Source organism: Chanos chanos, chromosome 4 (assembly GCF_902362185.1).
Source record: "Chanos chanos chromosome 4, fChaCha1.1, whole genome shotgun sequence".
NCBI classification, from domain to species: Eukaryota; Metazoa; Chordata; class Actinopteri; order Gonorynchiformes; family Chanidae; genus Chanos; species Chanos chanos.
In genome coordinates this window covers 8370065-8394365 of record NC_044498.1, presented here as the reverse complement: position 1 = coordinate 8394365, position 24301 = coordinate 8370065, and the positions used below count along the sequence as shown (strand labels likewise).

General features: G+C 41.1%; 1 protein-coding gene across 1 annotated transcript in view; it reads left to right on the top strand.

The window, feature by feature from the left end:
- nrxn3b (neurexin 3b) overlaps nucleotides 1-24301 on the top strand; it is a 200096-nt gene that overhangs the window by 131632 nt on the left and 44163 nt on the right. Inside the window, exon 15 of the mRNA XM_030770471.1 lies at nucleotides 17813-17994. Coding sequence (XP_030626331.1) covers nucleotides 17813-17994 — 182 coding nt within the window. The remainder of the gene's footprint in view (nucleotides 1-17812; nucleotides 17995-24301) is intronic.

Sequence of the window (24301 nt, the reverse complement as noted above, 5' to 3'; positions counted from 1 at the left end):
TGTTTGAGCGCACACGCGCAGATGATAATGAAAAAGAGGCCATTACGAATCTGCCTGTGTATTTTTAGAAGGCGTCTCGCCCGTTAATGGAGCTATGCCGGTGCATAACAAGCTCTCAGGATCGTCCGCATCCATAGCTTAAATCTGCGAGACCTTCGGCGGGGCGAAGACAACGCAGCACGCTGGCATACACAATGAGCATCCTCATTAACTCTGAGGGTCCTTGTTTAAAAAAAAAAAAATCAGAAGATACGCTAGGCTTTTAATTGATTTTGCCTGTACAGTCAGCATAATTGCGTAGGTCCGTCCCGTCTGAACCTGGCCGGGGAAGCAACCCGTGGACTCTGGGTGGTGTGGTTCTGGGTTTTCCTGGCAGAAGGTGGAGCAGTAGTCTGAAAGACAGGGCGTAGAAGGAAGATGTCTCTTTGCTGTAGGCTCTCCATCCATCTTCCGTAAGTTCGGGAGGAGAAACCTCTCCCATGTTCCTGGTGAGAGACCACGCCCCCCCCCCCCCCCCCCGATAATGTCCTTCTCTGGCTTCGTAGCTCTAAGCTTTAAAGCAGATAGAGACAAAATGTACATACAACCAAAGCCACAGACAGACAGATGCACAAAAACTCCTGGTTAGACCAAACTTACATTACAGTTATAGTTCTCTTGTGTACCTAATATTGGTGTGTGCAACACCTATTTTTGTGTTGTTGGGTGGTTAGAGTGTATTTTTGTGGATTTCACTCCTCCACAGTGTGGAATAGCAGGCAACAGTCACAATAAGTAATGAAGCACGGTGGACCTATTCACAGCGTCTAACAAAAAAAATTGTAATCACGCACATGCCCGACGGTATTCTATATTTCAAGCTGTGTAGTCAATTTATGATTCCACGCTCATTGTAACCAGTGCACATGCAATGTACGTCACAGAGTGCATCACTTAAGCATTTAAGAACTTAACACAGAATTCACATCAAAACCTCTGATGTTTTATTACAAATCTGTTATTCTATTACACATGGATTTTTTTGTGGTTGTTGTTACCACATATTTACATTGTAATTACAATGTAACGGGGTCCAAACGTTTTTGGAACGGGCAGTGTAAAAGATACGGTTGATTAAAGTTCCACTGTAACTCTGAGATGGGAGAGCTGTTGATCATTTGTGCTTTAGGAAGGTTCTAGTGAATGGATTTCGGGGTGAGCAGATGGAGAAGTAGAGATACAGAGAAAGGGGCGATTTGTCTTCATTGCGGTGGCACCAGCGGGTGTTCCATCGCCTGATGGGGCCCTAATATGTTTTCCCCTTGTTCCCTCATCAAGACTTTTATTGGATGGTTAGAGTTCTACTCAAGTTACATTACTGCTAGATAATAACATTATTTAGCAATACATTGGGCCCAGTCCTCTCTAACAGTCAAAGCAGGGTAAAAGGTGTAGGGGTTTTCTTTCCCTCTCTCTCTCTCTCTCTCTCTCTTTTTCAGCCTCTCTCTTCTGTCAGGAAATTGGTGGGGATATGGATATTGTGTTGTAGGACATTGGAGGAGAACACTGTGATGGTAGGACTGGTTTTGTGAAGCCCTGCTGGGAATAGCCTGTAAAGGTCACAGCACAGGAGAGGAGAACAAACCCAAGGACACTCTGGATACAGGAATCGTAACACCCAGTCCTAGACAACTTTAGCCCCAGGCTCAACGGATAATGAGGGAACCGGGGCCACTTGAGAGAAAAAAGAAAAAGAGAGAGCTATAACTAAACGTCTATGCAAAGGCCATCTCTGTCTATATATCCCATTTTCCTCATCCGCTAGTCTCCTTTTTCCGTCAAATGTACACTTGTTCCTTTACTCCTAGCTGTGTTGCCTTGTTAAACATTCTATATAATGATTTCTGTTTGTAGAATTCCTCTGTGTTGTCAAATGATTTCTTTTGCAGTCAGCGTACTCCTTTTAACTCTCCCCCGAGCACCAATAATGGTTGCACGGCTCTCTACCCAACTGAATATCAATACTGACTTCACAGTAACCAATCTATTTATCTCTTTTTCAGTTTTTTAAAGAGCCTTTTTCAATTGAGGTGTGTGCGTGTGCGCACGTGATTGTATGTATACACATTTATACAGAAACACGCTCACATCTAGCCACACGCAAGTGGGTAGCGTGTTTTTTTCCCATACATGTCGGACCGATGTTCTCGTAGTAAGGGGATGCGTGTGTATGCGGTACATGTGGAATTTGCTTCTGAGGGTTTCGCCGTCGCTGAAATTGAGTTATGATACCAGATAAAGGGGCTGATTTGCATTGGTAATGTGGAGTTAAAGCGTGGCGTGGGAATTGCATATGTTAGTCCTCTCCGTGCATCTCTTAGGTGCCCCGCGTCCCTCGACCTCAACTCTCCATAATGGCTCTTTCTGCTGCGGGCAGACATGAATAATTTTACATCACTCACGTGGTCCACGGTACCTGTACAGTAGTGGTAGCATTGTTGAGTGAGTGAGAGAGAGAGGGCGAGAGAGAGAGAGAGAGAGAGAGAGAGAGAGAGAGAGAGAGAGAGAGAGAGAGAGATGAGTAGAAGGGGTGGGAATGATGTTAGATATCTATCATCAAAGAGAATTAACATCCCATAATGGAGTGAAAAAGCAGCCTTGGGCGTCAATGAGAAATGAAAGAGGAGCAGATTGGGGGAGTTGGAGAAACGGAAGTTTTTGGTTTGAGGGTTGGGTCATCCTGGCGTAATATCCAGAGACACAGATCAGTCCTTCAACCAAAGGACATCACAGATTAAGCTCAGATCTCTTGTCAGGCTGTTTAGCACAGTACTCAGAGCTTGTTAGCTAGAACTTGACAGTTAGCCTCTAAAATTGAAGCTTTAAATTCAAACAAATCAACCCAATTACACATTAAATGTTTCAAGTCCTTCATCGCTTGTCAGAATAGAGGATCCTGATTGGTGGCCGTTGTGTCATCCCTAAACTTATAGGAACTCCTCTGCGTGTGTCAGTATTGAGATTGTAATCAACCTGGCAGAAAAAATAATCTTTCTACAGGTGCTCAAACTATGAAATATGAAACATAGATATATGAAGTTTTATGCTGTTTTTGTAAATAGTTGACTTGTATATATAATCGACTCACTCTCGCTTTCACGCTCACTTTGAGTTTCGTATGTTTTTGGCAAATAATCTTTAGTGTTTGACAGTATCACCACATTAGCTGAGGGAGGACTCTCTATCTCTCTGTCCCCTAGTTTCGCAAGTGTTCACAGCGTTGTCCACACTGTCTGTTCTTTGCATTCTCCCAACAGCGATCGGAACAACAGCGGTGTCAAAGTGGCATGAGTTATTGCCTCCAAAGTCAACATGACAAACAAGGAGCGTAACTCAATTAGCGTGAGGACTAACTCACTCTAGGCAATTCACTTGTGCCCCGTTTCCCGGGCCTTATTAAACGTGTCACTTGTCAATGCGTTCCGACTTCTCTACCTGCCAGTTTTATGGTTGGGTTAGACAGTTAATTTGCACATTCCGGTTGCTGTTTGGAAGACTCACATTAATTCAGATAAGCCAAAGCAACGCTATAATGCTGAGTTGAAAAATCGTAAGACGTGAGTACAAGAGGCGTATGATGGAGCAGTGCTTCGCTAGAAGTGAACAAGGATTTTAATTTGGTTTAATTTGCGTGCACAACGACGAACCCCTGCTGGCAGCTTGTCTCTGCCAGAGGTTAATTGCATAGTTTTACCTAAGTGAAATTTAATATGGGTCTTTTAATTAAATCTGAGGCCACGTTTTGGAGTCATAGATTTAAATTAAAGCCGATAAGATGAAACTGTTTGGTCATACGAAAGTGCATTGAAAGTTTGGGTCGCTGAATGAAAAAAAAAAAATAATGAATGCATAGTAATAATAATAATAATACTGATAACCAAATGCCTTCCAGCTAGGGCTGATAGCGGTGATATTGTGTAATTAACTGCACGCCTGTACCAAGGAAAGCAAGTCCGCAGTGAAATTAGAGTTGTGTTAATTTTCTCTCTAATTGCTCTCCCTTCTGGAATCACCAAACAGCTGTCTTCGGGCAAATGGACTCAGTGGTTTGTTGTTCTCCTTTCCAGAATTTTTTGGATTATTTCACTTTAGTTTTTGCCTCTGTAGGAAGCTACCTTTTCAAAACTAACTTTAAAAAAAAAAAAAAAAAATTCCTCACCAAATCTTAGTATCTTTTGTTAAATCATAGCTTTATGTCTTACCATTTAAGGACTCTTGTTAACATCTATGAATAAACCACAAATACTTAGTGCTGGAAAACAAAAGCAGAGAAACAAGTTACTGGCATTACCGCAGAGTTTGCATATCTACTGTAAAGGTTCACATCGATGTTGTTGTTGTTGTTATTGTTTTCTTTCTCTCTCTCTCTAATTATGGTGGTGGAGTCATGCTCCACTACCACTCCATTTCCAATAATGTTTCCCCACACTCCTGTCATGAAGAAACCAATAAACTTGCTACTCTATTGAGATGTTAATGATAGCAGTGTAAATATTTACTGAGGACTGGCTTTGTAGCCTTCTTGCGGCACACCTTATGGATACAGCCACTCAAGTAGAAAGCTTAAATACATAACTTTCTTTTCTCTCTCTCTCTCTCTCTCTCTCTCTCTCTCTCTGAGACAGACAATGGGATAGTGAATTTCAGCACCATTTGAATTCATGAACGTACATAATTAAGCACCATAACATTCAGTAGGTTGTTTATATATATATATATTTATATAAATATATATATATCTGACATGGCAGTCCCACTACAGGAGAGCATGGTTAAAATATAAAAAGGTAGCAAGTGTCATAGACTTGCATGCAGCTGGTCCTTGTTTAAGACTTGAAATTCGAGAAAGCAGTTTTCTTACACCTTCACTCTTGTTTTTTAAATGCCGAGTGAAAGCTCTGTTGACCCCGTGTGACTACAGAGTTTTCCGTGGACTACTTTCTTCTAAATATTTTCCTTATAAAACTGCGGCTAAAAGAATGTGGAGTATTTCACATTGAAAAGATGACTCTTGACTGATCAGGGGGACGTGAAGTACAGTGGAGCGAGATACTCGCTGAAATTCTTCGTTTAATACTTTGGTCACTCGTCTCCCAACCTGTAAAAACTGGTACCAATAAAAAGAAGTTAGTTAAAAAAAGTTACATTTCTTACTTTCTTTCTTTCTTTCTTTTTGTCTGTTTGCTTCCTCCACATACGTGTGCACCTACATGAATAATGCACATATATACATGTGTGTTTTTGTGTGTGGGTACATATATAGGTACATGATAAATATACATAGTGCATTCACACACGTACCTATACATACATAAGAAAACACAAACATACGCACCAGAAAACACCCACTCCTATGCAGGTCCTGATTCACACCTTTCTCATCTCTGTGCCTTATCTCTCACATGACACTATCAGAACTCAGCAGGTTACTTCAGCTTCACTTTTACTCACTGTAAACCTCATAACATGTCGCTAGCACAGTCCTCCATCAACTGTTTGATGCATTAAAAGAGAAATTTATCATTGTGTCAGTCCCCGTCCCCCCCTCTCTCTCTCTATCTCTCTCTCTCTCTCTCTCTCTCTCTCTCTCTCTCTCTCTATCTCTTTCTCTCTTTCTCTTTCACCGTCTCCTCGCCGCTGCAGGGAATGGTAGATGTGTCGTGGGTTCTTCTCTCCCGCTGTGCGATCCTGAAGAAAATGCAGTCGCGGTATCGGGTTTTGATTCAGAAACGAGCTGCGATGATAACGTCCTTTGACACTGACGGTTTGAAATGTAAATGTCCCTGATTGACAGCATTCAACGTTTCCTTGGCATTATGCTGGCACACAATGCGTTTGTTCAAATGATTATTCAGGGTTTTGTTTTTTTTTTGTTTTTGTTTTTTTCACTTGTTTGTTTTGCGTGCATGAACTTGTCTACCCTTGCGTGATTCAGTCTATAGGCTTGTTTGCTGAGTGCTATCAGGTTCACAGCAATGTGTATTTGCGCACCCGGTTTCGTCAAGTACGCATGAAAATAGATTTTACACCATGTCAGCGATGAGGTATCATTTACCAGTCAACAGATTATCAAAATGTGTCACTCCGTTAATGTACCTAAGGAAGGAATTGTGACTTTGTGGGCGTATAATCAGATGGAAATGCAGTCAAAAATATTGTTTTGCTATTGATTCTATCCGTCGCTCATCAACAGGACCCCTTAAGCTTTCTATCAGTATTCATGCCCATTAGAGAGAAGTCTAAAAATCGCCTGGCTGTGTCAAGCTAGCCAGCTACCTGTCATCCTGAGGCGGTAGTTGATAGATTGAATTGCTATGTTAAAATCTCCCATTTCTAGACTCCACAAATTTGCCTCATTATATGTTGTATGCAAACATATGGGGTTTTGTATAGGTCTGTGGAGAAGAGAAAGAGTCCCCGAAGGGCTTTGAAACTGTTTTGAGTGAAAAATAGAGGGTGTCTGCATCACATAGAAATGTGTCGCCCCACCCCCCCCCACCCCACCCCCTTCCTCCTCTTGCCATGGTACTATGAGTCTTCCTCTCTAGCCTGACTTTGCTCATTTTCATGTTTTCCATGCAGGGCGCGTGAACGCAGCCAGCGGAGTTGTGGTTGAAGGATTGTAGTGTGCTGTTGAGTGTAGAAGAAACACACACGGTACCTTAACCCCCCCCCCCCCCCCCCCCCAACCCCTTTCATTTTCTTTCTTCTGCTTTATTTACGTAAAGCGCGTGACTTCCCCAGCCTGGCCAAGAGTTGCCGAAACTCATTGTTCTTTGTTTTAAAATACTCTTGCTTTTTCACGATTACACACATTTTCAAGAGGTGCTGTCTTCAAGTGTGTGTGTGTGTGTGTGTGTGTGTTTGTGTATCACATGGACAAAAAAGGAACAACACTCCCCAAGGTCATGACAGTGTGTGTGTGTGTGTGTGTGTGGGTATGTGTATGAGGGGGAGAGATACAAAGAGAGCCAGAGGGAAACCCATGACCTTACAAGTGTCCATACAAACTCAGATAAGCAACAAACATGAGGCTTTTGTGTCATCATCAAGCAATCCATGAGGTAATCAGACTGCTTCACAGCTGCCAGGTAACGAGGACAATAAGACACTGCTATCAGGAACTCACAGATGGCCTACAAAACCACCACTAACATTCCTACGGGGAATACTTTTCTGACATAGCCGTTCAGTATCTCGTCATTTCAGTTTTCTGATTTGTAGCACTCAAGAATAACTTTTTTCAGGACATCTCTGTCGAATCCGCACACTGTTGAGTTTACAGTTAGAGAGTTCCAGAATGTCCTGGGCTTGAAGGCCGCGAATTCATCCCCATTAACAAGCTTCTCTCCCTCCGTCCCTACCTCCTAAAGCCCGGATCCTGACCCTTATCCACTAATCTATAGCCCGGCTTCTTTAAGGATTCTCTTAATTATCCCTGTCCACAAGATCTCTTCAATCGATTGGCTCGCTGCTCATCTGTTTTCAGAAGAAGCCTCTCACAGGGCATCAGCGGGCTCGTTAAATGTTTTTTTTTTTTTTTCTGTATAAAAATTGGAAACAGATAACAGGCGCCTCTCTCGCAGCCTTGACTCAATGGCACTCAAACAGAGATGAATCACTCCCGCTCTCCGCGGCTTAACTTTGACTCCTTGTTTACACCTCTGTGCCCACAGTGAATCGAGAGCTTCGTAATGACACCTAGAATGTTCTGCTAGTGGTGGAATGTTCTAGAAATGTGTAGCTTGAGCTATACCTGTTCCAACAGTTTAGACTGTACCAGTGGTCTGTTTGTCAAGACGGATATTTTTATGAGAAAACTGAGCTTTCCTTGCAAGCAAATCTCTTTATTTTTCTTTGTTTTATTTTATTTTGTTTTTTTTGCGCGTGTGAAGGTGTATAAGTGTCTTTTAGAGGATGTTGAAGGCTTTAATGCAATTCACTCCATATATTGGGAGCACTTTCCTGGTTTTAATTGAGGTACATTAGCTTGTGTCGAACTGTGGCCTGTTTGTTAATGTATTAATCTTAAAAGAAAAGTGTGGATTTGTAAGTATACATTGGATTCGTCGGTACACGTGTATTTTGCTGGGCACATCAGTTTGTGTTGTGTATTTGTGTTTGTATGTGTTTGTGTACCTGCGGGTATGTGAGTTGTGTGTAAAGCTGAGGCTTTGAGCATGTCTGTGTGTGTGTATGTGTGTGCATGCGTGTTGGTTTGTGTGTGTGTGTGTACATGCAGCGTGCCAGAGGGCAGCAGGGTGTTTAGTTGGTTTATTCTGAGTATATGCAGGTCATAAATCACACTGGGTTCTGGGTGAAGGGTGGTAAAGTGCATTGGACCTTGAGCAGTTCCATGCCCCCCCCCCTCCCCCTCCTCCCCCAGTGCTTATGAGAGCTAATGGAAGTACTGACGCCAGTATATTCATCATCACCGTGGAGGTGTCCACATGAATAGGAGGAAATCTTCAAATACAAACACTGTTGTGAGCAGAGACCAACCCCCAGAAAAGAACACATAGAGGGAGAGAGAAAGAGAGAGAGAGAGAGAGAGAGAGAGAGAACAAAGCCGTGGTCATTGATTTTACTCCCAGGACGAGGAATATCAAGGACATCTTATGTCACCTACAGGCCTTTCACACACCTACATCATAAGGATATGTGCGTGTGTGTGTGTGTGTGTATGTGTGTGTGTGTTAGAGAGAGAAGTTTCGCGTCTAGCACTCGGAGTGAACGCAGGTGATCTCAATGGCCGCATCGCACGGACGAGGAGCTGTAAACTTTTACATTTAGGAGGCCACATTACAGCAGAGAGAGAAGAGTGATAATTGCAGTCATTTCCTAAAGAATGGAAAAGGAGGAGCAAGAGCGTACGTTTATGTGAGACATTGTAAATATCACATCTGCTGAGACCCATTCTGTCCAACAGACTGAGAAGTCGACGTCTGTGGATCTTCATACGACGTCTAATGTGGCGTTCTAGCCCACTGTTTCTTCGTCAGACGACTCCATCGGTGCGCTGTTCATAAAAAAAAAGAAAGAAAGAAAGAAAAAGAAGCTAAAAAACTGCCCCTGCTTTCCTACACGTTTAGCGATGTATCATTCGAGGAATCTCGTACCTCCTTTGGAACGACGGAGAGCGAGAGGCTTGTGTAGAGAGCATAGGTCAAAGCAGGTGTGAGAGAACACTGACATTCCTGATTGCCAGGTTCATGTCAGACCATGTTCCCGCCAGAGACCGGAGGGGTTGCCATGCCAACCGACAGGTGACAGTTGGTCTATTTTCTCTCTGGTTTGTCATCTGTTGAAACAGATTAAGCAGTGATTTTTTAAAGCTGCATTACTGTTGGAGACTCGATGAGAACTTCTCCTCCCTCACACAATAAGAGATCTCGAGAGCAGGCATGTCAAATAACTTCCGTCCTCACCAGTTTAACTCAGCATAATTGCGGGGTAGTTTAAGACATCCATAAAACGACGCTGATACCTTTATTTGAAGTATCAATATTAAGGAAGCGATTAGCCTGCAGTAGTAAAGATTGTATTGAAAATGCCTCCCCGGTAAGAGTATTTTTAGAGATCAAAAATAAATAAATAAATAAATAAATAAATGAACTTAAAAAATCTCTTTACTCAAAAGAGATGTGAAATATTGTGTCATGAGATTCATCTACAGAAGTGGAGGAGGTGGCTGGTTACGCAATTGTTAGAGGAAGGAGGACTTCTTTCCATCTGTTTCTATCTATAACAGAATGTGTGTGTGTGTGTGTGTGTGTGTGTGTGCGTGTGTGTGTGTGTGTCTGTTTCAGCATCGTTTTATGTTTTGTAGTCATATAGAGGTGTGTGAATAATCTCGTTGGTGAGTTGGCTGTGCTAACAAGGCTTCAGGCGCTCTAATTAGCCTCCAGTGTATATCACATCAGATGTTCCTCGCATTATGATTTCCGCATTTGACAGTGATGGATATTTGCAGTGGCAGAAAGTTCTAGAGCGATGTCACGGTCCTGTCAACTTTTCTGTCAATCATTTTAACGTGTTCATCCATAGACGCATTGATCAGAGGAACTTTTTGACTGCCACGAAGGCCTGGACAGGTCGTTTCTTTTAAAGAGACTTTTTTTTGTTGTTGTTTCTGTTTTAGTACATTTGTATCCGTATTTTGTGCTTTCGATTTGTTTTGTTTGGCAGGTTATGTCATCAAAGTGTGTGTGTGTGTGTGTGTGTGTGTGTGTGTGTGTGTGTGTGTGTGTGTATGTGTGTGTGCGCATGCGCGTGCGTGTGTGTGCGTGCGAGTGTGTGCATGCGTGTGTGAGTGTGTATGTGTGTCTGTGTGTGTGTGTGTGTGTGTGTGTGCGCGTGCATGCGTGTGTGAACTCTAAGACACTGAATAGGCTGTAGTGTTACTGTCCGCGTTGGGATATGTGAATTATAAAGGAGCCCTCGCTTGCAGCCGTCTTTCTGTTGGTTATTCCTTCTAATGGTTCCCTGCTGTGTCTCCAGAGATCTGCTGCCTGGCCTGCCACTCTATGTGTCTCCTATTGTATATTTAAAGTCTGAGGCAGTGAAATATGTATGCTTTAGGGGGTTGGGAGGCTTGGGTTTCATTCATCCTTATGGTGAAGGTATGACAGAAAATCAGTGAAGTATTATTCTATAGACTTAATATTAAAGCGTCTTTCTCTGTAACCCAGTTCATTTTGCTTTCTCGTTGTGGCATTGTTCATTCCATTTCTGCGCGCTCTCTCTCTCTCTCTCAGTCATTCTGTTCTGTCTGTAAAGAAGCATCTAACTGTACACAAACATAAGAGAGTGCTAGTGCTTGGAGGTTGAGATCTGCACTACATTTTCTAACTCACCTCTACCAGTTCTTAGAACCCTGAGAGGATAGAAACTGACAACTTTTCAAACAAAAAAAAAGAAAAGAAAAAACTGCATCCATCCATCCTTCCAGAAACAACAAAGAATATGTCAAGGCTGCAGTGAAAGCAGAAAGAGAGAGAGAGAGCGAGAGAGAGAGAGAGATGTGGTGGGTGTGTGTGTGTGTGTGTGTGTGTGTGCATGTGTGTGTGTGTGTGTGTGTGTGTGTGTGTGTGTGCGTGTGCGCGTGTGCACACTTGACTTAAATGACAGAAGAGGCTTTGAGCTTTGAGCATAAGAAGCAGTGAGTGGACTACAGTCATGGCAACCTCTTTCTCTCTCTCTCTCTCTCTCTCTCTCTCTCTCTCTCTCTCTCTCTTTTTTTCTTCTCTGTCTCACCACGTTCCAGCCCAACCCTGGTGTTTTACTTCGCCTGCACTACTTCCTCTCCGCCACACTGTGCAGATGGCTAATCAAGCTGCGTTTCTCAGAAGAGCTCATTCATCCCTGTGGGGCGATGAGACGCTGAATATTCAGACCTTCCATAGTATTCATCTCTCAAAAAATGTCTTGTTAATGTCACCACAAACGTGACATGGTTTATAGGTGCAACCAACACCTGTTTGTGTAGCTGCTGCTAACTGCAGCAAACTTTTGGATTCAATCACTCTTCCTACAACAAGCTAATATTTACAGTAACAAATCTAATTCCATTTGCACTACAGTCAAATGTAACAGAAAGGCCATGGAAAGCACCGTAAAAGTTCATTTTCTCTCACCAAAGTCATTTGTCACGACACATTAAGCACCATCAATCATTTTATCATTGCAGGGAACAAATAAACGTTGAATTGAGAAACTCTACTATAGCAACGTGTTCAGTAATTGGAGCCATTTTTCCTGCCTGGGAATGTTTGCCACTGGCCATGATGGGAGACACTCAATCAAAAATATGTGTCTCCAGGTATCCAGAAGGGACGTAAAGTATTGTTGAAAACATTTGTTATAAAATTTCAAGGAGGAAAGCGTTGCGGATGATTTCTTGTCATTAAATATTGAAATTGCCTCTGAAGACATAGCTTGTGAATTTTTTTTTTTTTTTGCTTGGGTGCAGACATGTCAGAAGAAAAAAAAAACAGTTTCCTTGGCATGTAGATGTGTCATGTATTGTTGCAGTCTTTAAAATCTTCACTGACTTAGTGACAGTCCTGCTGAGTTATGGTGGAGTTTTTTCCTTCATTCCTTCCTTTTTCCATCCATCCATCCATCCATCCATCCATCCATCCTTTCTTTCTTTCTTTCTTTCTTTCTTTCTTTCTTTCTTTCTTTCTTTCTTTCTTTCTTTCTTTCTTTCTTTCTTTCTTTCTTTCTTTCTTTCTCTTTTTCAGTAGTGCCTTGGCACTGCAGTATGCTGGACCACATCAAACGTGTTTGTCCTGTTTTCGGTACCTCAGAGAGGCAGCTCTGCTGAAAAGCCCATGAGATACCGCTTTGTGAGATAAAAGCACATGCCTGTGTGTGTGTGTGTGTGTGTGTGTGAGAGAGAGAGAGAGAGAGAGTGAGTGAGTGAGTGAATGTTTGTATGTGGCTATGTACAGAACAAAGAGCAGTGTATGTATCCATGAATATTTGTATGTTGGTGAGAATAAATGTATTCTTACAGGTATGTGTATGTGTGAATGTATGCGAAACAGGGCGAAGGGCCTTGTACATATGTATACAATATTCATATTTTAGTGTGTATAAATAGGTGCCTAGAAATGTGTGTGTGTGTGTGTGTGTGTATGTGTGTGTGTGGCCATGTATGTGTGTGCTTGTGTGTGAACCCACATATCAGCATGTAACATAGTTCCACCTCTGAGTCTGAAGGCATCGATACCTCCCACTGTTCCCAACAGGGGTGCTGCATAATTGGACAAGTGAACCAGGGACAGCCGCCAAATCATCACAGGCCCCTGATGACGTTCCGTGCTATGAGCACTGCGTCCTGTCCCTCCATTATTTATCCATTCTTACTTATGATTTAAGTAAGAGCAGTGTACCTCAGCAGGGGTCTGTACAGATTAAAGAGAAATCGACAGTGACAGCTATATATATATATATATATATATATAGAGAGAGAGAGAGAGAGAGAGAGAGAGAGAGAGAGAGAGAGAGAGAGTTGTATATATATATATGTGTATATATATATATATATATATATATATATATATATATATATATATATATATATATAGACTGTCTTTTGTTTTTTTCTTTAGCCCTCACAAAAAGAACTGATGCCATTCCTTACACTATCTTACCACACTGGGTTGATGAAAGAAAAAAAAAACAAAACAATGAAATAAACACTTTTCTTGGTCCATTCTGTTTTATTTAGTCCACCCAACCAGGGGAATGACTCATTCTCCAATCAGCTATAATCAAAAGTAGAAAGAGTGAGAACCTCATAGCTGGAGACAGGATTGTATGGCTTCTACTGTTGCATACAGGGATAGTAACAAATGCGCATTTTGAAGAAGTGAAGCGGAAAACCAGTTCAGGTGTTACAAGGTGGCCCTGTGCATAAACTGTGAGCAGTCTTTTATGGAAAATAGCTGGGAAACACTGTTAGGTGCCATTGAACGTGCTTGTTCTTTTTCAAGGCCTCTTTCCTGCAGAGAAGAGTAGGGCATGTGGTCACCATGTTGTGAAAGTTGAGGTTAAGTGGTTGAAGGCCGAACAGGGACAGCCAAAGAAAACGAAGGGACGTTAGAAGCAGCAGCTATCCGAAACTCCAGTCAACCTTCAAAGTGGCCCCTCGGTGACACACAAAAACTGCTCACGTTCAAGCGCCATTGAAGGAGACAAGATGCGATGAATGATTTATGGAATATTGTTATGTGGTCCTTATCAAGCATGCATGATCAGCGATGTTGTTGGAAACAGTGTATGTTTACCTCAAATGCACTGGAAGTACATGCTGTAAAATGGTAGGTAACCATCTTGTTAACACAGTTGAGGGTAATGTGTAGGAATGTGTAGGAGAGTTCACAGCTAGGTGATCCAGTAAAGGACGGGGGTAGGGGTGGGGTTTGGGTTTGGGGGGTTCTTTCAGGTGTGTTTGGATGGTAGGAAATAATTTATATCAGACTTATGAATTTTCAGTGGAAAGCTTAGGCTCATCGTTACACTTAAGGTAGTTCCTTCGCCATTGATTAGCAAATAAAAGAGAAGCAGCAGAATTGTGGATTCCCCCCCTCACCCCCCCACCCACGCTTTCAAAGCAAAGAACAGCGTTTTAACAAGACCGGAGAGAAAAATGACATCGTTAGGCACATAAACAGATTTTAGCTGTGACTTCTGTAGAAATGACAGAAATTGGCTGTTTCAGAATTTCAACTGCAAACAGACTGCTGTGGATATATTAAACACTAAACTTCATACATCGTATTTTTAATGTTTAATTTTTTTTTTTTTTTTAAACATAGTCTGCTAAGAAATATTATAATGGAACCTCCAGACATGTTGCAAATCCTTTTTATTTTGTAGGTTTTATTTTAAAATAACCAACACATCTATCTCATTATTGTTTATCCACACGTTTTTTTTTTTTATTCTTTTTTTTTTTTTATTCTTTAATGAAGTTTTTTAATGAAGTTTTGCAGCAGACTGGGATTCCATTAAAAACGCACAAACTGTAGAATGTGCTCCTGGAGACGATGCAATTTAGTCCATAATGAATTCATACATAAAACACTGGGCTGTAGAGGGCTTTCAGCATCCATTAAAAACAGCCCATTTGTTGCATAATTACTAGAGCGACCTGGCTTTCTCTTGCCTGGCTTTACGCAGTCGATTCCAAAAACACTATTTCATGGCACCTGTGTTCAGAGTGGTCCTACCATACAGTGTGTTTCCACATGAAGCTCTTCTGTCATTTTGTGATTACATTTGTGAAATACCTGGGGTTTTTTTGGGGGGGTTTTTTTTTTTGGTTTGGTTTGTTTTTGTATCTATGCAAGCATTGTTTGAACCTGCCCTGGTACAGTCAATGGAAATGTTGTCTGTCGTTGTGAGGTGTGCGCGCTCGTGTGTGTGTGTGTTTGTGTGTTTGTTTGTGTGTGTGTGTGTGTGTGTGTGTGTGTGTGTGTGAGTGTGTATGTGTGTGTTTAGACTGAGGGATGTCCTCATGCACCAGACAAATCCACTGAATGGGATAATTGGGTCCCAGGGGTGCTCTGTGGCCGTTGAACATCCTCGTTCTGTGCATCAGTTAAAGCAAAGGCTAGTGTGCCAGACATTCCATCTCTCACACACACAGTCTCATTTCCAAACTGCAAAAAAAAAAAAAAAAAAAAAGAATAAAAAGCCCCACTCCTGTGGAATGTAATCCAGCACAATATTTAAATGGAATAGAATTCGCAGTGATTTAAAACCTTGAGTCGTGTCACAAGATGTCGATGATTAACAGACTTCAGGCACCATGTTTTATAAACTGAAATAAAACATCTTGCAGTTTTCACCAACTGAGTATTCTTAAACAGAAAAATACAGCAAAGTGCTTCACTTTTTGCAAGTCTGTGTCCTTCTCTTTTTTTTTTTTTTTTTAATTGACCCCTGGGTTTTATTCTCTCTGTTTAAAGTCGCATGGTGTTGTTGTACTCCACGTATAAAAACGTAGCGTGGTTCCATGGGGTGTCTGCTTGGATAATGAGAGTTTTGGAGAGTTTTGTTTTTCTAGACCAGTGAGTATGAGAATTTCATTCCATAGTTCGCGTACATTTTCCTCTCTTTCGTCTGGGTGCATTTGGCATTAGAGCCCGTACAAAGTTGCAGTCTTGTCTCATCAGAAACAAATTTTTGCATTTTTCTCTGCTTTTGAGCATGAAGTCCACTTTATTTATTCTGATGTATGATTTTGACAGAAATAAAATACGCAAGATACTTTACATTGGCGCTTGTGAAAATGTAAAAACAAGCTTTTATATTTAAGTCTTAAGGGCGTTTTTTGTTTTCTCTCAGGGTGTCATTACTGTTGTCAGTCAGTTTACTATTTAAGGAAACTGCTCTCCACAAAAAGGCGGTAATGTCCCATGCAAGCTGGTCAAGTAAAGCAGTCATTGAGAATTCAGTGCCTCGCTTGGCCAGGTTGGATGTAGTTTAATGTTGATTGTGTTTGGGTGCTGATTCAAGCTCAGGTACTCTTCTCAGGCTGAACACAGCACCGATCTTTGCCCTGTGCATTGTTTGATCAGGTGTGCTGTAGTTTGGGTGTCTGACCCGTTCTCATGCCCCTGCGCTTTTGGGGAAAAGGAGGGTAAGGGGGATGGATCTATCCCTTCGGTCTTCTCCAGATGTTTCAGGATGTTTCCCAGTCCCCGTGGACATGAGATTACAGCCCAACCTGGTGTCTTCTGTCTCTTAGAGAGACCTAGCAGCTGGGTGGTTACCAAGCTGACCAGATGTTACAGCAGCACTGAAATGAGATAATGAAAGAGTGGTGTGTGTGTGTGTGTGTGTGTGTGAGTGTGTGTGTGTTCACGCACATGTCTATGTGTGTGTGTGTATGTGTGTGTGTGCGTGTGTGTGTGTGTGTGTGTGTGTGTGTGTGTGTGAGTGTGAAATGAGATAATGAAAGAGTGGTGTGTGTGTGTGTGTGTGTGTGAGTGTGTGTGAGTGTGTGTGTGTTCACGCACGTGTCTATGTGTGTGTGTGTATGTGTGTGTGTGCGTGTGTGTGTGTGTGTGTGTGTGTGTGTGTCTGTGTGTGTGCGTGTGCTATTTTACTGCAGTTTTCCCATAGTCATGGCTCCTACAGACAGTGCTAAAATTGCAGTGCAACATTGCAGCACTTAGCATATCGACACTCTCAAGAACCTTCTTTGATCTGTTTACTGTATTTAGAGAATGTGTTGTAGAGAATCTTCACACATTCTGAAGTTTTAATCCTTGTACCTTGGGGTGCTGGCCTCAATCGACTCTAAGCTGTCCTCTTTTCTTTTTTTTTTCTTTTTTCAATTCCTTTGAAAAATAAAACTCATATTGAATAACTGAACAGCAATTACGTATGAAGAAAGTTCTAGATTGTTTTATTTGGTTCATTGCATAGCGTTTGTGGTCAGATATATGATGACAGTTATTCCTGGAAGTTTCTCTGGAGTCTATTGTTGCTGGCCCCTTTTCAGGGTTTGCATTTGTCAAATTCAACTTAAGGAAGACTCTTCGATTTTCTTTTTTTTCCTTTTTTCGCTTTTTTGTCTGCCTTTGTTCTTTGGTTGCAAGTTCATGTATAATGGATGAGGATCAGGTGACTTATTCTTTTTTGCTCTCTCTCTCTCTCTCTCTCTCTCTTCCTCTCTTCTTGTGGCTAAGTTTGAGCACCATCGTGTTTAAAGCTTATGGGGCCAACTGAGCTCCAGGCTGGTTTCTTCGACCAAGTTCTGGGAGATGCTACAAGAGAAGCTAGTAAAACTTGTGCGAAGAACTTAGCCTGTAGCAAAAGTGTGGTTTTTAAGTGTACCAGGTTATTCAGTCCTATTTGAACCATAAATTAAAGCCTGAAGCTGTTGAACCTGTCTTGCCTGGGTATTACAGGCCTCCATAACTTGAGTCTTTCATAGCTACGTACAACAGCCATGGCTCCAAAACTTCCTCAGTATACAGCCCACAAGAACCCATCTGTGGGTCAGTACAGAATCGAAATAGCGTGTGTGACATTTGAGGTTACATGGTACGTGCATTTTTCTTGCATGACCTCAAACACCATTTAGTTTTAGTTTAAGGTCATCTCATGACAAAATGAACCTCGACCCATGTCTAAAACAACTTTTACATCATCTCCTGAATAACTGATCACCGTCTGTCTTACCATGATTCTATCATCTAGAATAAAACAGCGAAATGAACAAACTCTTCTTTCTGTACTCTCTTTGCAGCGGGAGCGACATATATCTTTGGTAAAGGAGGTGGACTCATCACGTACACCTGGCCCAACAATGAGAGGCCAAGCACAAGGACCGACCGGTTAGCTGTGGGATTCAGCACTACCATCAAAGATGGGATCATGGTCCGCATCGACAGTGCCCCCAGGCTGGGTGACTACATTATGCTCCACATTGTAAGTTTTCTTCCCCATTACGCTGCTCTGAATCGCTAGCACCTCCTATACCTGAGCTGTTTCAATGAGCGCTGCCAAAAAAAAAATGTGTTAAGAAACAGAAAATTCAGCACTATTTGTAGTTTATTGTTACTTTTTTAAAAAAACAAACAATTCCGTTTTATATCCACAGACATACATTTGACAGTGCTATTCTCTTGAGAAATGAAGAGATTTTAAAAAGATTTTTTTTTTCTATTCTCTCCATAAACATCATAGCCTACAAACGTACTGCACGATGCCATAAGTATTTTATATTCTCGCGTTGAGCAAATCTGGAACAAATGAATGAGCTGAGCTGTTTTGGTCTATAACTGATTAGCTTATCAGCAACATAGCTGAGCAGTGAAGGCGTGGGGTGGTGGTTGGGGGGGTTGTTGGGTGGGTGGGGGGGGTTATTTCTAAAATCCATGAAACTCTGCAGAGGGAATGTGCTGATGGGGAAAGAATGTAATGTTGTCTGAGGAAAAGCTACAATTACAGCAACAGATTGAAAGTCTTTTTCTCCTTAAAGTCTCTGCAGTGTGTGGTGCTGCACTAGCTGAAGCTTGCCATCTGTTCACTGAAATGGAGGCCAAAGGCATTTGTGTCGAGAGAATGAGAGAGAGAGAGAGAGAGAAAGAGAGAGAGAGGGAGTGACTTTTCCCAGTGATAATCTCTCTCTCCCTTTCTTGCTCTCTTTCTCCTTACACACACACACACACACACACACACACACACACACACACACATATATATATATATATATATATATATACATATACAGACATGATTGCATCACGCATCATATTAACTTTTAAGTACTTAAATACAGTGAAAGGTAAAAGCGGCAAAAGAAAAAAACATATGGTTGCCAGTCTTCATCTGTTACAGTAAAACATCCGTTAACACATCTAACAGAAAGCTTGTGGAGATTAGAAGTATCCCATGGTTATGATCTGACCAGAGGTCCACATATCACTCATATAACACCTGTCTGTGAAATCTTTCAGAGTCATCAGTCAGTAGGGATTTAGAAACCTGCTACAGACCTTGAAGATTAAGCTGATCTCTCTGTGAGAGTTCAGTACAAATTAACTCCCCGACTTAAATATTCGTTGAGAGAGGGGAACCGAAATGTATCGGGAATCAATGCTGCTTGCAGCTTTTAATCATCTAGAACTTCTAACTGCACACTGAACATTTGATTTTCTTACTCAAGTGACACTTATGGCATTTTAGTCTCACCTGTGAGCCAGTAGATGCGTTTCAGAGATATTATGAATGGTGGGTGTAACTGTGACTTTGATTTCATTTTCTCCTTGTCTCCAGCAAAGCAAATCTTCAATAATTCTTCACTCTTTAATCCAGTATATTAATCATCTTTCATTTAGCCTTGGACTGAGGGTTCTCCAGGTTTCGTCTTTAACATTTCAATCAGCTTTCTTTTATTTGTCGGGGGGGGGGTATAAAAAAAAAAAAAACGAAACAACAAAAAAAAAAAAGGCTGGACATTGACCCAGCTGTGCCGAACAGCTGATGATGTTTCAGAGCAGATGAGAATTACAAAAAGCTTTCTTTTTCAAAAAGTGCTTAAAATTGCAGAGAAGAGTTTCGCTACCAAAAGCTCTTTTAAACTAAGCTCTTTTAAACTGTAGCTTTGCCAGTCGGCAGTGCAATCGGGGTTATGCTGGATGTGCCTTGCTTGGCCTCCTCTGTGTGTGTGTAATCCATGACGAACTGCATGGCTCAGGGCGTGATGTCTCAGCCATGACTCACTCCCAGTCTCACACCAGAGAGCGTTCCTAGCTCCAAGTCTCCGCTCTGGATGAGGTATTCCTCTACACATCCCCTCTGTCTGTCTGTCTGTCTCTCCCTCTTGGAATCACGAGAGAGCACACCTGCTGTACATGAAAGATCTTGGAAGCGTAAGATTTCCATCCATTCATTCACTCCTCTGGAGTCAGATCTTTGATGTATGTAGGTGTATGTACCCCGTACACTGTGTGAAACTTTGGCCCGCTACTTTGTGATGACATTTTAGAACACGACAGATCAAATGTGAAAGCTTGTGAAGTGCACTATTAAAGAACCCATATTTTGCACCCCATAAAGCTTATGGTTTGATATCACTCGGTAAGTATTCAAATTCACCCTGAATCTCCCCTGCCTCTTAGGGCCAAATCAATGAGGTTAGAGGGGTGAAGGACATCATCAGTTCGCTCTCTCTCTCTCTCTCTCTCTCTCTCTCTCTGTCTATCTATCTATCTATCTATCTATCTATCTATCTATCTATCTATCTATCTATCTATCTATCTATCTATCTTTGTCCAAAGACAGTGCTACTGCCATGCATCAATAAACTGAATAGATCTCTCCATGCTTCCAATCTAACCTCGTGAGAACTTCACATTAATCATTTTGACCTTAATCTGTTTGGTACTTACTGATTCTATCAATGCAATGTGCTAATGTGGACTCATTTGTAATATAATGCAGCTGTTACGTTAATGAATGCGATTAGCAGTACCTTCGTTCAAAATCAGTATTCAAAAGCATAAGGATCAGGAGCCTTGGAGGAGTGAATTGCCCTTGAAGGTACAGTACAGTTACTGCAAACTGGCCTAAGAAACCTCAGATCTTCTGGCCCCAGTGTGTATTGCCATAAGCCGTTCAAGGAATATCAGGCAAGATATCTTTTTTTTTTTTTCTTTTAATGTTTCAGAGACACAGTGAACTCCATTACTCGCTTGAGCCTCTCCACTTTAATTTCAAGAGGGAAAAACGTTACGAGTTGTAGGTAATTGAAATCACATTCCAGACAGGTGAGCAGAGGGTGGTTTGCCGACTGAAACGAGTGAAGGTTTCAGGTAAATAGTGTATTCAATCTCACACAGAGCATATTGGCTCACCCCCCCCCCCCCCTTGTTGCCTCATTGCATCATCCCAACAGCCCCGTGCTACAGATATGAGATTTTCATCTTTCTTTCATACCTCTAGGATGTGGAGCATGCTATCCATTTTGAATGGTTATTTGATGATTTATACAGTCAAACAGAACTAAGGCACTGGTTAAGGTATAGAGATACATTTGGTTTCTTTTCACGCTTTGCTGCAGATGAAAAAATATTACTGTTGTCATGGAGAATCGTTCTTGAATATATTGCACTTTTTTTTTTTTTTTGCCCCTAAACTTATTTTAAATGTGTGCAGTGTGCATAGAGTTTGGACGGAATAAACCACTTCTTATGATAGATTGCTCATGTTAAATCGTGTGGTCTACATGGTCTGAATTTTAAATTCTCCCCCCATCTCATCTCATCCTCTTTGATCTAGTCAGTCGAATTGAAAAACATTACATTTTCAGTGTGATCATCACTTATCCATGTAGTTTTTTTGAATAGAATAGAATAGAATAGAATAGAATAGACCTCTCGACTTATGAACAAAGTCAATCACTTAATGACTTATTTATGGTGGTTTTTGGATTGCTGTTCCTCTTAAGGCTGCTCCAAAACGATTCCATCACAAAGAGGTCAGTTTTCTGTGTGTGTGTGTGTGTATACGTGTGTGTGTGTGTGTGTGTGTGTGTGTGTGTGTGTGTCCAATAGGGAAATAGCATAAACAACTGCTAAATTAGCTAGTGAAATCATGAGCCTCTCAAACTTCTAGAAATTACCACAATATGTTAGTTACTCTGAGTAAAGGTGGAAGTGTGCAGTTTGATCTCATTGCACTATCATTTGGCTACATAAGACTTGGGTGGTGCTGCTGCAGACATTTAATGTTTTTAAATGAACATTTTGATGGATTTTTGATGCCTTTTTGGAGCCTTCTGTCTCAACCTTCTGTGTTATTGGCACTCATTTGGGAGAGACCGACAACAACATCAGCTAACTCAGTAAAGAAGACATGCATACCAAAATAACCAGAATAAAATTTTCAAGAGATATGGGCATTTTTCAGTTGTTTTTTTTCCAACTGCAGTTTACCTAAGCGCTTTAATTCCGCCCCACGTCTCAAAGTGATTATTTATACATTCGAAGCAATGCACTTTCACTTTTGTTTAATTGTTTATTTCATTCTTCTTCAGTTGCTTACTTTACTCGTATTTATTTAACGTCCTGGGGTTTTCATGATTCAACTGCACGAGGGAAACAAGAAAACCTTGGAAGACCTTTCAGTGGTTATGTTATAATCACAAAAGTTAATATCAGCTGGCGTCACTTCTTGACAGCTGATCAATAAAGCATCTCAGTTAGTCTCCACATGGCTCCAAATCAGTGTATGGGAGTTATCCACTTCCAAACATTACGGGATTCTTTAATTCACTCAGAATCCAATCATCTTGTTTGGACAAACCTGGAGGAGCGGTTCGTATAATTCAGCGAGAGTGAAAGCCTTTTGGCATTTGTAATTAGCTTACATTAGGGCAGTGCCGTTTCGATAAGATCATTGACTTAGCAGTTAAGTGAGCTGATTGCACTGCTGAGTCAACTGTAACTCAGGTTCAGAGCTGTGCTTAGAGGTTTACGGCCAGAGTTGTAAAAAAGAAAAACAAAACAAAACAAAACAAAAAAAACCTCTCAGTATGTCAGCCATGCGCACACATGATCCGCCGTAATTCAAATACAAATTTAATACATTGTAATAAACACTGCTATGCTCATAGTAACAGTCCAGTTCAAGCTGTTGACATGGGAAATGATCTGTAACTATTTATGATTTAATAACGTGAAGATTTATTGATCTTTGGCTCCAGACTTAGTCATGAAAATTACATTAGACTGAATATACCCATATGCACATAGCACTAAGACTGCAGAGTGCCACTGTCTCCCACTCTTAGCATCTTCACTGAACTCAGAGGAGAGAAGTGTCTGTCAGTCAAGCCACTGAAACCTGACAGGTCTGAGACTGATAATCGAATGTGCACATAACCCTCATCCTGAAAGGAGGGAGAGATAGAGGAAAAGAAAAAAAGAGAAAAGAGGAAGAAGAGAGGACTACACAGCTTAGACACACAGTGAAATATAATTACACATTCCCTGGAGCTTATCAGCCTGAGTCAACGTCCTTGATGTATATTTCATAGATTAAGATTTTGTTTACGAAAATAAATAAATAAATAAATGAAATAAATAAATAATAAAGAAAAATCTGTAAGATCAGTAAGAAACACAGTTTTTTTTTTTTTTCTGACATCTTTTTTTTTTATTCCTCTGGGGATACTCTCGCTTCCCAGTTTCACAACAGCGTATCTCAGTGCATCTCTTATTTTGCGTATGAAAAAGGGAGAGACGGAGAAGGAGAGGTGTTTTTCGGGCGAGATGGAGGAAGGATGAGTGACCTCGAAAAAGGAACCTGTCAGACCTTTAAATTTATTTATTTGTATTTATTTATTTATTTGTATTTATTTATTTATTTATTTTTCTGAGCAATTGATCGAAGTGTCCGGAATCTAAACCATTCTATATTTCAAGGTGACAGCTGAAATAACTCAACTGATCACTGAGTCAATGTGCCGGCATGTACGAAAACCCATACGTTCACTCATCTTCATCCCCCTATCCTTCACTCATTTTTTTTCACTACACTTTCCCCCTTGTGTGTTGTATACTGCGCTGCATCGCCTCTAGGCTACGGATAGTACAAAACACTCGACTAGTTGACCGCTGGTCTAATACAAGCGCAAGTCAGTGCTGTGGGAAGGTGTTGACTAGTTACAGAACACAGTTTTAAAACTGTAAAGTCTATTACTAAAGATTTTGATGTGGGTTTTGATGACTGTACACCTCCCTAAATCGGTGGAATTTTAAGTGTAGTTACGATATGTCAAGGGGTTATTTTCCTTTCATGCTATCTTAACACTCCTTTCATGCTATCTTAACACTCCGGTGGAGTTAAATGTCACTGGCGGTGCTCATTCCCAATAAACAACAAACCAATCCCATCACTCTCTATGACATTTTAAAACTTTTCTGAGATGAACAGAAAAAAAAAAAACATTGCAGAAAAAAAATGCTAATCAATCGCCTTATATTCTCAGACTAACACTGTCATTTTTTTAATGACACTGTCAGTCTACAATAATTGTCTCTTCCGTTGTTTTCCAAACCTCCTCTAATTTAGCTTAGCCTTCAAATACAAAGCAAACAACCCTTTTTTCAAAAAGATAGTTGAATGTTGAAATTAGTTGTGTAACCTTTACTTCTGGCTTCTTTTACCTTATCTTTCATCCACAATTGGCCCACACTGGGAAATAAATATATAAAAGGAAGCACGTTTT